Below are 13,002 nucleotides of genomic sequence, written 5' to 3'. Positions count from 1 at the left end.
GCTCTTCAGATCAGGTGGCCAAAGCTGAAGACAAGAGCTGACTCATTGGAAAAGACCCTGATGCTGGGAAAGATCAAAGGCAGGAAAAGGAGGCGACAGAGGATGAGATGGTTGGATGGCATCACCAACTCAATGGGCATGAGTCTGAGCAAACTCTGGAAGATGGTGAAGGATAGGGAAACCTGGCATGCTGCAGTCCATGGGGTCACAAAGAGCTGGGACAGGACCGAGAGACTGAACAACAAAATGGTGAAAAAGGAAATTTACTGGAGGCAAAGTGCTACCAGCGAGAAGGGACTGTTGACAACATAACGGAGAAAGGATAAAACGAGTGTCCCTGTGGTTTAGAAGCACATAGTCCTACAAATGGTGACTCTTGAGTCATTGAGAAGAAGCTAAATTGTGGTTTCTAAAGCCCTGTTTATCCACCCACAGACTCAGTCAACAGCTGAGTCTTTTCAATGCATGCCTTGGAAACAAAGGGCCTACGGCCTCCAAGCCTTTCAGCCACCTACGAAGATGAAACAGTTAATCTATGGCTCCAAAATCAGAGTCAATGAAAACATCATTCAATAGCTACAAAATGTTAACATGTCAATTGCTAAAACTGATATTCACAAAAGATTGCTGACACAATATAATCTACAGGTCTGATTTTCCCACTATACAAGAACTACTGAATTGCAGAAAAATAATGGGCAAATGTAAATTAAAGATTGTTGTTGTTTAGTCACTCAGTCATGTCTGACTCTTTTACGACCCCAGGGACTGCAGCCTGCCAGGCTCCTCTGTCCATGGGATTTCTCAGGCAAGAATACTGGAGTGGGTTGCCATTTCCTTCTTCAGGGTATCTTTCTGATCCAGGGATAGAACCTGTGTCTCCTACACTGGCAAGTGGATTCCTTACCACTAGCCACCAGAGAAGTCTAAATTAAAGGTTATTTGCTGCTAAATGATTTTAAAAGCAGTATTATAAAAATCCTTCCAAAAATGTACAGTAAAAGTGCTTGTGGGATCTTAGTTCCCCAACCAGGGATTGAACCTGGACCCCAGGCAGTCAAAGTACTGAGTCCTAACCACAGGACTTACCAGAGAATTCCCCAAAGTTGCTACTTTTTTTAAAGATTTTTTTTTTTTTTGATGTGGACCATTTTTAAGCAGTCTTTATTGAATTTGTTGCAATACTGCTTCTGTTTTATGTCTTGTGTTTTTGGCCAAGAAGCATGTGGAATCTTATAGCTCCTCAGCCAGGGATCAACTCCACACTCCCTGCATTGGAAGGGGAAGTCTTAGCCACTAGAGCACCAGGGATATCCTGTATTTTTATAGTGGGCTGTGGACACATTCTGGCGTTAGTGGTAAAGCTGCCAGTGCAGGAGACGTAAGAGACACGGCTTTCTTTGATCCCTGAGTTGGGAAGATCCCCTGGAGGAGGAAATGGCAACCCACTCCAGTATTCTTGCCTGGAGAATCCCATGAACAGAGGAGCCTGGTGGGCTACAGTTCATTGGGTCACAAAGAGTCACATGACTGAGCAACTAAATAGCATGATATTAGCTGGGGCTAGTACAGGGTTAGCCACCCAGCCTGCAACTCGTCCCCGCTGCCCCTCACATCTTCCCTCTGTGCCTTTTAGAACTTCTCTACTTTCTAAAAAATCAACGTCTTCCTCCTTCACCTACACCAAGCTTCCTGTCTCCCCAGGTAGGGGGCGGGGGACGGGGGTGCAGGGAGGTGGTGCTGAACCTGCTCCCATAGCAACCCCAGGACGGGGAATGGGGTTGGACCCTTCTCATCTGGCTTCCAGACACCCCTTCTCAGCAGGTGTACACATCTCTGCTGCTTCAAGACTCAGGCCATCCCACCTTCTCATCCTCTGCCTCACCTCAAGGTAGCTGTGGCCTCTGGATCATTTTTCCTTCTTTGCTGAAAATGATGGCACCTTCCCTTCTCCCCACCCCAAATTCTGAGCTTGTCCTGGCCTTCAACTTACAAAACATCAGTGTCTCTGCTCTACCACCTCTGAGAACTTCAGCACTCAGCTCGACCATCCTCTCCACGCACAGGCCTTCTCAACACTCCCTGCTGCCATCTTAAAATACTTCTGTACTGAGATACTTGGTGCAGTTGGTAAAAAAATCTGTTTGCAATGTAAGAGACCTGGGTTTGATGCTGGGTGGGCAATATTCCCTAGAGAAGGAAATGGCTACTCACTCCAGTATTCTTGCCTGGAAAATCCCATGGACAGAGGAGCCTGGTGGGCTACAATCCATGGGGTCACAAGAGTCAGACATGACTTACTTTAGTGTTAGAACTAATACTTTACATATTGGGCTGGCCAAAAAATTCATTCAAGTTTTTCCATAACTACTATGATGAAAAACCCAAAAGAACTTTTTGGCCAACCCAATACCATGAAATTCATCTTTTTAGAGGGGGGTTTGGGGGAGAATTGATACATATATATGTATGGCTGAGTCCCTTCACTGTTCACCTGAAACTATCTCAACATTGTTAACAGGCTGTACCCCAATACAAAATAAAAAATTCAAAAGAAAAAAAAAATAGACTGCCCCAAACCTCCCAAAACCCATCCTTTTAAAGCATATAATTCAGTGGTTTTTATTTTAATCTCAAGGTTTTACAACCATCACCTTATCCCAGAATATTTTCATCAACCAGGAGAAACCTCATACCTATTAACAATCATTCTCCATTACCCCCTTCTCCCCCAGCTCCTGGCAACCACTAATCTATTTTCTGTCTCTATGGATTTGCCTATTCTGGACACTTCATATAGATGGGGGGTCTTCCCTAGTGGCTCAGACGGTAAAGAATCTGCCTGCAATGCAGGAGTCACTAGGTTCGAACCCTGGGTCAGGAAGATCCCCTGGAGAAGAGAATGGCAACCCACTCCAGTATTCTTGCCTGGAGAATTCCATAAACATAGAATCGTGGTGGGCTACAGTCCATGGGGTTGCAAAAGAGCTGGACAGGACTGAGTGACTAACACCATATAAATGGAAACATGTAACATGGAGCCTTTTGTGTCTGGCCTTTTTCACTTAACATGTTTTCAAGGTCCATCCCCATTGCTGCATGTATGAGAGATTCATTCCTTTTGCTAGCTGAATGATCCATCATATGGAAACACCATGTTATGGACTGAATCTTGTGTCCTCTCCTCTCTGGATTCGTATGTTGAAGTCCTAACCTCCCAATGTGATGTCTGGAGGTAATTAGGTTTAGATCAGGCCATGAGAGTGGAGCCCCCATGGTGGGGTAGTGCCCTTACAAAGAAAGGAAGACATTGGAGCTCACTCTCTCTCTCTCATCTGAGGATACAGTCAGAAAGTAGCTGCTTGCAAGCCAGGAAGTAGACTCTCACCAGAAACCAAAACTGTCAGCAGCTTGATCTTGGGCTTCCCAGCCCCCACCACCATGAGATACAAATTCCTGACATATGTTTTCATTTCTCCTGCATATACATCTAGAAGCAGAATTGTTGGGTCTTACGGCGACTCTATCAGAGAAAGCAATGGCACCCCACTCCAGCACTCTTGCCTGGATAATCGCATGGACAGAGGAGCCTGGTAAGCTACAGTCCATGGGGTCGCTAAGAGTCGGAGACGACTGAGCGACTTCACTTTCACTTTTCCCTTTCATGCACTGGAGAAGGAAATGGCAACCCACTCCAGTATTCTTGCCTGGAGAATCCCAGGGACAGCAGAGCTTGATGGGCTGCCGTCTATGGGGTCGCAGAGTCGGACACGACTGAAGCGACTTAGCAGCAGCACGACAACTCTACGGTTAATTTTTTTGAAGAATGATCAGACTGTTCTCTATTATTGCTGTATCATTTTACATTCCTACAAGTAATGTAGGAGGGTTCCAACTTCTCCACATTCTTTTTTGTTGTTTTCAATTTCTCCACGTTCTTTTGTTGTTGTTGTTTTCAATTTCTCCAAATTCTTTTTTTTGCTGTTGTTTTCAATTTCTCCAGATTCTTGCCAATGTTTGTCATTGTCTGTCTTGTTGACTGTAATCATCCTAAAGGGTGTGACTGTGGTGTCTCACTGCAGTTTTGATTTGCATTTCCTGATGGCTAATGATGTCAAATATCCTTTCAGTGGCTTATTGGCCATTTGTATATCTCCTTGGGAGAAACTTCTATTCAGATCCTTTGCCTATTTCAAAACTGAGTTGCCTGTTTACTGTTGAAATGTCTATTATCATTGAAAGATGATCAGGACTTCCCTGGCAGTCCATGCTTTCACTGAGGGCTCAGGTTCAATCCTTGCTGGTAACGAATCCACCTGCAATGCAGGAGACACTGGTTCCTGGGTTGGGAAGATCCACTGGAGAAGGGATAGGCTACCCACTCCAGTATTCTTGGGCTTTCCTGGTGGCTCAGCTGGTAAAGAATCTGCCTGCAGTGCGGGAGACCTGAGTTTGATCCCTGGGTTGGAAAGACCCCCCGCAGAAGGGAATGGCTACCCACTCCAGTATTCTGGCCTGGAGAATTCCATGGACTGTTCAGCCCATCGGGTTGCAAAGAGTCGGACACGACTGAATGACTTTCACTTTCAGGGGAACTAGATCCTCCAAGCTGTGTGGTGCAACTAAAAATAATAATAATAATAAAAAAATAAAGATGCTCAAGTCTCTACCATTTTAAAGCAAACAAACCCTTGGCCAAGTCTGGATTCCCACCGCAGTCACTGTTTCTAATTTTTTTGAAGAGTTCTCTCCACTCGTGGTTTCCACCCTCTCTCTTTTTAAGCTATTACAGTCTGGCTTCTGAACACAATACTGCATTGAAACTGTTCTCAACAAGGTCACCAGAGCCTGTTGTGTTACTAAGTTCAGTGCGCACTTTTCGATTCTTAGCTTGTTTGATTTCTCTGAGGTATTTAATTCTGCGTCCCTCTCCACCTTTATTGAAAGGCTAGAGATTCTTGGCTTAGTGACTGCACATGCTTCTGATTTTTCTCATACATTTCTGTCTGCCGTTCCCCACCCCCCACTTTCTCAATGGGTTTCTCTTATTCTGCTCATTCTTAAGTCCTGAGGTTCTTTAAGAATTTGTTCTCAGTCCTCTAATTGATTACCTTTACACGATCTCACTGGGTAGCCACATTCATTCCCATGGGTTCAACGACCATTTAACACTGTTCACTCTTAAATGCCATCTGTTTCCTCCCAGTTTGTACATCTGTCTAACCAACATCTCTACTTAGACTCATCTCCACCCTGAAACTTTACATGTCCCACACCAAACATTTTATCTTTATCTCTCTGGCCTTCCCTAACCCAGTGAATAACATCAATCACTGAATTCTGCTGTTTAAAAATGTTTAAGTCTCTCAACATTTGTCTGTTTTCTTCCATTCTCAAAACCTGTGCCCTAGTCTGGTAACAAGATGTCCCCAACATAGTCTTGACGGGTCTCCCAGCTCGGTTCTAGTCTCTGAACTGTTGTTGTTGTTATTTAGTCCCTAAGTCATGTCCTACTCTTTTGTGATCCCATGAACCATAGCCAGCCAGGCTCCTCCATCCACCGGATTTCCCAGGCAAGAATACTGGACTGGCTGCCATTTCCTTCTCCAGGGTTATCTTCCTGACACAGGTGTCAAACCGGTGTCTCTTGCATTGCAGGCAGATTCTTGACTACTGAGTCACTTGGGAAGCCCAACCCCAAATTGTAGCCAGAGATCTTGCTGAGAAGCAAATCTCACAGTGTTATTCCTCTGCTATTGTAAGAGCTGGGATCACACTTGCTGTGGAGCCAGACTCACTAGGGTTTCAGTCTGAACACCATTCGCTCACTGGCTGACGGCTGTGGCAAGAGTTACTTAACTTCTCCATGTTTTAGTTATCTTATTTAGAAAAGGTGGTGGTGATGGTGCGGGGGGAGCGGGGTGGGCAAAGTACCATCTCGTGGTTGCTCCGGAAGATTCAGACCTTGAACCGTGGAGCCCCTGGATCAGAGTAGGGCACATTTTACGTGCTCAGTACATTTTAACTAATGTTTTTATTAACATCTTCAATAGAGGCAAATCAATGAACCGCATTTTCACCCGAAAATGCGGGGGTTAAATGAATGACTTTAATAAACTCTTTGGTAATCAACTGCAGCCTGATAATCAATTGCAGCTTGCTCTGCGCTGGTTCCTCAGCTCCAGCGTCGAAAAAGTAATCCAGGAGGAAGCAAGCAGTGGGGCGGCTGGCGTTTGGGAACACGGATGCAGGAATCGGTGCCGCAACCTGGGTCCCCGCGAGGAGCGCAGACCCAGGGCTCCTTCCCCGCCCCCGCCCTCCCGTTACCCCGGCGACAGTCCCCGCCGCCCGGAGCCCGGCGGCCCGGCTCACCGCACCTGCAGCCAGAAGTGCGCAAAGCCTTTCCCGCAGAGCCCGCGCCCCCAGATTAGAAACCACAGGGCCAGCCCTGCCCGGCCGCTCCCTCCCGGTCTCCTCAGCCCACCTCGGAGCGGCGCCCACCCCACCCTGAGGGCCCGCGGCGGCTCGGGGGGGACAGAGGGTGCCGGCCCCGCCGTTGCAGGTCGGCCGCCCGCCCGGCGCGCCCTCCGGCAGGCGCGGCTCACCTTGAACGACATCTTGCACATGTCCGCGGCCGCCCCGCCGGGCCCCGCGCTCTTCCGGCCCGCACGCCTGCACGGCCCTGCCTCCCTCCCTCTCCCGCCGCCTTCCGCAGAGGGGCGGCCTCCGCGGCGCCGCGCGCTCAGCCGCCGCAGACCGGGCAGGGCCGGGTTGGGGAGGAGGGGGAGGGAGGAGGAACGGAGGAGGCAGAAGGAGGGGGGACGGAGGAGGGGAGGGAAGGGGCAGCCCCCTCAGACGACCCTCCCCCATCCCCACCGCACCCGCACCCCCGTACCTACCACACAAACACTCCCAACTCCGCCCGCACTGTGCACATACTACACACACACACACACACACACACACGAGGTTCATGCACGCACCGCTGCACACTCACAACCTCACATCACTCTGCGCACATCAGACTCACTCTCTCACACTCCAAACTGGACACCCTACTCTGCACACTCTCCAGCCTCCACACACACACAACCCTCGCCACGTTTGCAACCCTAGCTGAAAACCCAGCTCTGTTTTTAACCTACTTGATAATCCACGACAAAGCTGATTTAAGCTAACGTTGCCGTTCATACACAAGAGAAATAGGCATATCAATGTTTCAAAAGTTGTGTAAGAAATTTTCTGTTGTAGGTCAATGTGCTGACATCCTTATATGTCCTACGTTATGAAAATGTTTCATATGCACTAAAAACCTAATAATTTAAAATAAAATTTTGGTTCAGGAGGAAAAAAACACACACCCGCACCCCTTACATACACACCCTCTCTCTCATGCACACACTCCATGCACATCCACATTTCTGTCTCTCACACACACCCTCTGCACACACTGCAGTCTCTACACAGCCTTTACATTCCACACACACAGGTTCCCAGTCAATACGTAGATCCACACATATCCATGCATACACACTACACACACATCCACATGCAAATACACACACACACACACACACACACACACACACACACACAGCCTCCAGTAGGGCACAGTCTGCATTAAATGACTCTCAGCCTTCATTACAGCACTAATATGATGATGATGGAAATGAAACATGAGAGAAAAAAACTTCACCCATCATCTCACAACTCTTTCCAATGGCTATTTTCTATCCTAGATTTTCTTTTTCTTCTTTTTCTTTTCTAAGAATTTGAGCTTTGTTCCTCTTGCAGAAAAGAGCTGGGAAACAAGTCTTTTGATTGAATAAGTGAAAAATGGTGTTTTCCTTTCTGATGGTGAAGGGCACAATTTGAAATGTACACATATTCTTCCACTTTTTTATCACACAGTCAGCTCCTCCTCTTGACCTTTCCTGCACACCCACAGTATGTATGGCAGGCATTGTCCACTCCCTCATACAAACTGCTGGCCGATTGCCCAGGGCTGATTTGAGGGAAATGAAAGTGGGAGAGTCATATTTCTTAAAATTTTAAAATATATTATTTTTAAAGTATAAAAAGCAGTAGTAGCCTTTCTAGAAAATCTGAATGCTAAAGTAGAAGTGGACATCTCACACCCTCCTACTACAGGAATCCACTCATTCTCCCTGTCATCTCTGTTTGAGCCTCTTCCTTTTCCTGAAATAAATTTCTAATGAATTTTTAATTTAAAAGTTAAAAAATACAGCTTCAAGTTGAAGTTCATAAAGGACAGAAAATGTTTATCTTGTATAAATACGGTGGATAAATTGTATTACTTTGTGTTTAAAACAGTTTTAAGAAAAAATGTTCCAGAATTTGATAGGTTCTAATTTTTTAAATCAAGAAAGAGGGACTTTCCTGGCGGTCCTGTGGTTAAGACTCTGCACTTCCACTGCAGGGGTCCTGGATTCAATCCCTAATCAGAGTACTAAGATCTGGCATGCCATGTGGTGTGGCCAAGAATAATAATAAAATTTAAAAAAATCAAGAATGACTCAAAACTTTCCCCCTGCGTTTGGTGTCTATGGATGAGATAGGTTTGATGTTGAGGAGATAGTTTTGACGTGACATTATTATATAAGATCAAGCATCAAAGGTTTTGTTTTATTAATAGTTTTGATAAAAAGAGAGAATGAAAAGAAGTAATATTTTGAGTGCTATAGAGTACTTTAAGTGCTAAGATTCTTCCTTTATAAGAATGCTACAATATGGAAGCAACCTAGATGTCAATTGCCAGATGAATGGATAAGAAAGCTGTGGTACATATACACAATGGAATATTGCTCAGCTATTAAAAAGAATGCATTTGAATCAGTTCTAATGAGGTGGATGAAACTGGAGCCTATTATACAGAATGAAGTGAGTCAGAAAGAAAAACAGCAATACAGTATATTAATGCATATGTATGGAATTTAGAACGCTGGTAACGATGACCCTATATGCGAGACAGCAGATGTAAAGAGACAGATGTAAGAGACACAGATGTAAAGAACAGACTTTTGGACTTTGTGGGAGAAGGCGAGGGTGAGATGATTTGAGAGAATAGCATTGAAACATGTATATTACCATGTGAAATAGATCACCAGTCCAGGTTTGATGCATGAGACAAGGCACTCAGGGCTGGTGCACTGGGATGATCCTGAGGGATGGGATGGGGAGGGAGGTGGGAGGGGGGTTCAGGATGGGGGACACATGTACACCCATGACTGATTCATGTCAATGTATGGCAAAACCACTACAATATTGTAAAGTAATTAGCCTCCAATTAAAATAAATTAATTAATTAAAAAAAAAAGAATGCTACAAGATGGGTGTTATGCCCATACCACAGATGGAAAAACTAAGGTTCTGAAAGATGAAGTCATTTGCTCATGAGAGATCAGGCTAGAACTTGAAGTCTTTCTGACTCCAAAGCCTGTTTCCTTTCCACAACTGCACTTGCCACTCAGAGTTGTTTTGGGCATCATCTCTGGCCAGGCTGCTGATGGAATTCTTGTCAAAGTCACAGGAAAAGAATGTGCCTGTACACCCTCTGCATACCTGGCTCAGCTCATCTTCATGAAGAAGCCCCCAAACAGAGCAAAACTCTCCTACTCACAGCCAGGCACCTCCTTCTAAAACTGCCTGCTCCAAAACTTAGCAGGGACCCACCAGCCTGTTCCTCACACAGGAACTTCAACCCCTGTGGCCCCATCCCCACATTCAAAAACTTTCTCTTCCCCCAACAGAAGGGCTCCACACTTGTCAGAGGATTCTCCTTGTTACCACCCTCCCTCCCATCCCCGTAGCTCTCTTAAGTCTCTCCTCTCGGCCTGGTCTGCCCTAACCCCAGTCCGGACCTAGCAGGGTTATTCCCAGGTCAAGCCCTTTCCTGAACTCTGCCCCTCAGCCATCCCTCTCCCAGCTTTGCTGAGTTCCTTCTGTAATCCCACTCTGCACCACATCCCTTAGCCTGTGATCTGCATTTCTCTAGACCTTGCTTCTACTTCTGACTCCTCCAGCAGAGTTTCAAATCTTCAAAGCCAGACTCTGAGTCTTATCATATGTCTTTTCTCTTCTCAAGGGCTAGTTTCAGCTGGAGATGGTGGTCAAAATGTATTAATCATTGATTGAATAGATTCAGGAACTGTGTTCTTTATACTGTTAGAAAACCCACCACTCCTCCACAGACACCCACAACACAGAAGCATAGACATCTGTGTTCATTTCAAATGAGGCCATATTTGTTATCACTGCCGTTTACACGAGCACAGACTGTAATGTGTTTGTTCTCGATTTTGCACTGTCCCAGTTTATGCTGCAGCGGGACTTGCTCTAGACAGCACTGTGAAGTGGGTCAGACTGGTTTACTGAGCCTTCTCCCTCTTTTTGTAATATATGTTAGGCTGATTAATGTCAACTGGTAAGGCATGTGTCTATTTTATCATTTAGTGCCTTTCCTTTTGAATAGTAATATAAAATATTAGTATAATATATCTTAATGCTCAACAAGAAAGGCACTTAATGACAGAATGGACACAATGACTTACCAGTTGACATCAACCAGCCTCCATCATTGGACTCCCCCAGTGCTGGCATGATGGGCTTGTGAGTGATGCAGCCGTGGTGGGAGGGATGAAGGTCAGTGAATGGGCCCTAGAGCAGGGGCTCCCACTTATCAAGCCTGATCTAGCTACTGTGGCCACTTTGTAGCCAATAACAGGCCTCAGTACTGAGTGACCAATATGCCGTCATCCCTGGAGGAGGTCACCTGGTCATTTGGTGGCAAAATGACTATATTGGATACATTTCATCCTGGAAAACCAATGATTTCTTTTGCCAGGAATAGACACATTCCAGGTGTGGGTTTGCCATTCCTGCCTGTGAGGCGTTAGACAGCACTGCTATCTGGAAGCTTGCGGAGTGTTTGTTGGATTAGTGGACTGGCATAGAATCCAGAGTAATGTTATGTCAAATCCACTTTACAGCAAAAGAGGTGCACTTATGGGCTGAAGACCGTGGCATTCATATTATCCAAAGCTGATAATCACTTGAGTGTTGGGGTTGCATAGCTGAAGCACTAATTTGGAGATGATATTTTATGAGCATAGGGTACTGTCTTCTAGGACACAATATACAGTTTAAGTCAAAGAGCTGTCTCTGGCGCTGTGTCCCATAGGAAGAATATGCAGGGCTGCAGACCAGGCCGTGGGAGCAGGAGTGGCCCCACTTACCATGACTCTCAGTGACCCACTTGTGTTTCCTGTCCCAGAAACTCTAGGCTCAGCCAGTTTACAAGTCCTGGTTTCCAAAAGGGAAAATACTTCCACCAGTGGGCGTAGTAACAGTTCCATTGAGCTATAACCTATGGCCATGGCCTGGGCGCTTTAGGTTCTTTGTGTCCAGGGGTAGTGAGGGAGAAGGGGAGTCACCATCTCGGCAGGTGTAATTGGCCATAATCATTAGGAAGAAGGGGGACTGCTGTGGAGCAGAGGGAGCAGGGGGAGTTCTTATGGAACCCAGGTGCTTTACTTGGTACCTCTTGACCACTGTTGATGCTAAATGGACCATGGATGAAACTCCAGCCTGAGAAGCACATGGTGTCCAGGGCTTGCACTCCTCAGGGATGAGGACCTGGGTCTTTCTACCAGGTAAGATGGGCAGATATGCTGGCTGAGGATGAGGAAATTCTGGAACAGATACTGGAGGAGTGAGATGAGAAGCATTAGTTGTAGTCCTGAGACCAGAGGCAGTAGCCGGGGCTGTGATGTGTCACCCCAGTTATTCAAGTGCTGTTGGCAGATAACTCTGAGCCGCTCGCCCCTTAGGACTGCCTCAGCTGCAGAGAGTCACCTTGCCAAGGTCATGCTGTCTTTTCAGGGCCCACATCTCCTGACACTGACATGAGACTTTAAAGACCCAGGTTTCCTGCTCCTACTCAAGGCTACTCTGACCCAGTGGACTAAGCACCAGGGTCAAAATACCAGCCCCAGAGCCTTCACCCGTTGGTCAGATGTCCAGATTTTTTCTGCAGTGTTTGATTTTTATTTGGATGTCTAGCATTTTTGTGCAACTCTATCAGCTGCCTCAATTTCCAACATTTGTTTAAAGAGTCTGGGTTAGTAACCGGAAAGTACTCTGTCACTGGGCCGGTAATAAGAGCAGCTATTATGGATAGGCCTGGCAGAGTACATCCTTAGTGAATCTGCCTTAAGCATTCCACTGAGGCTTTGGAGTATCCATGTAAGAACTTTATTTTTTTTTAATGAACTGAGGATCCTGAATGCTAACCAGCTGAACTCTCAGTCCTTACATTTTATTACCAAATTGTTAAACTCACAGGGGTAAAAGTGCAGTAGACACGTGCACACAGTCTAAATCATTAGCAAAGTCAGGACTGGTTTCACTTAATGTTTAATTGAACCGAAACTGTTTAAGAGAAACCAAAAAAGTTGAGCTCAATCCTTAGGGAAGATGGCCTAGAAGACTTCCTTGCTAAGGAAATTCTCTCACAGTCTTGCATGGGAGCAAGAATGGACTTCAAGTTTAATTTTGTTTGTGGCGATAACAGACTGACTTTTGGAGCCCTTGTTTGGTAATGCAACTATGTTGTTATTTAGTCACTAAGTCGTGTCCGACTCTTTTGCGACCCCATGGACTGTAGCCCACCAGGCTCTCTGTCCACGGGATTTCCTAGGCAAGAATACCGGAGTGTGTTGCCATTTCCTCCTCCAGGGGATCTTCCCCACCCAGGGATCGAACTGTGTCTTAAAAGTGGCAGGTTTCAAGTGTGGCAGGAGCCTCAAGTGAAGATGTTTTGATTGACCTCCTACAGCCTACTGTTAAGTCTAGGACTACATTGCAAGGCAGTGTTGGGTTACAGGAACTTCAGTGAGACTGAAAATTAGACCATGAGCCATATGGTCACATTAAATCCAAAGTGGTATCTGCCTCAATCTCTTTGCAGCTCCAATGAGAAGT

The 13,002-nt window shown here is 46.0% G+C and overlaps 1 protein-coding gene across 3 annotated transcripts in view; it reads right to left on the bottom strand.

The window, feature by feature from the left end:
• The window catches only part of ANKRD29 (ankyrin repeat domain 29), a 46,619-nt gene extending 39,906 nt beyond the window's left edge, over positions 1 to 6,713 (bottom strand). For all 3 annotated transcript variants that reach the window (XR_014075063.1, XM_081563266.1, XM_081563267.1), the window contains exon 1: positions 6,606 to 6,713. Coding sequence is in view for 2 of the 3 variants with exons in the window: in XM_081563266.1 (XP_081419392.1) it covers positions 6,606 to 6,626 (21 nt within the window). In the remaining variant the exon portion in view is untranslated. The remainder of the gene's footprint in view (positions 1 to 6,605) is intronic.
• Between the last annotated feature and the right edge of the window lie 6,289 nt (positions 6,714 to 13,002).

Source organism: Giraffa tippelskirchi, chromosome 14 (assembly GCF_054371585.1).
Source record: "Giraffa tippelskirchi isolate mGirTip1 chromosome 14, T2T-mGirTip1v1.2.pri, whole genome shotgun sequence".
In the NCBI taxonomy this organism is placed as follows: Eukaryota; Metazoa; Chordata; class Mammalia; order Artiodactyla; family Giraffidae; genus Giraffa; species Giraffa tippelskirchi.
This window is presented reverse-complemented; position numbering and strand designations above follow the sequence as displayed.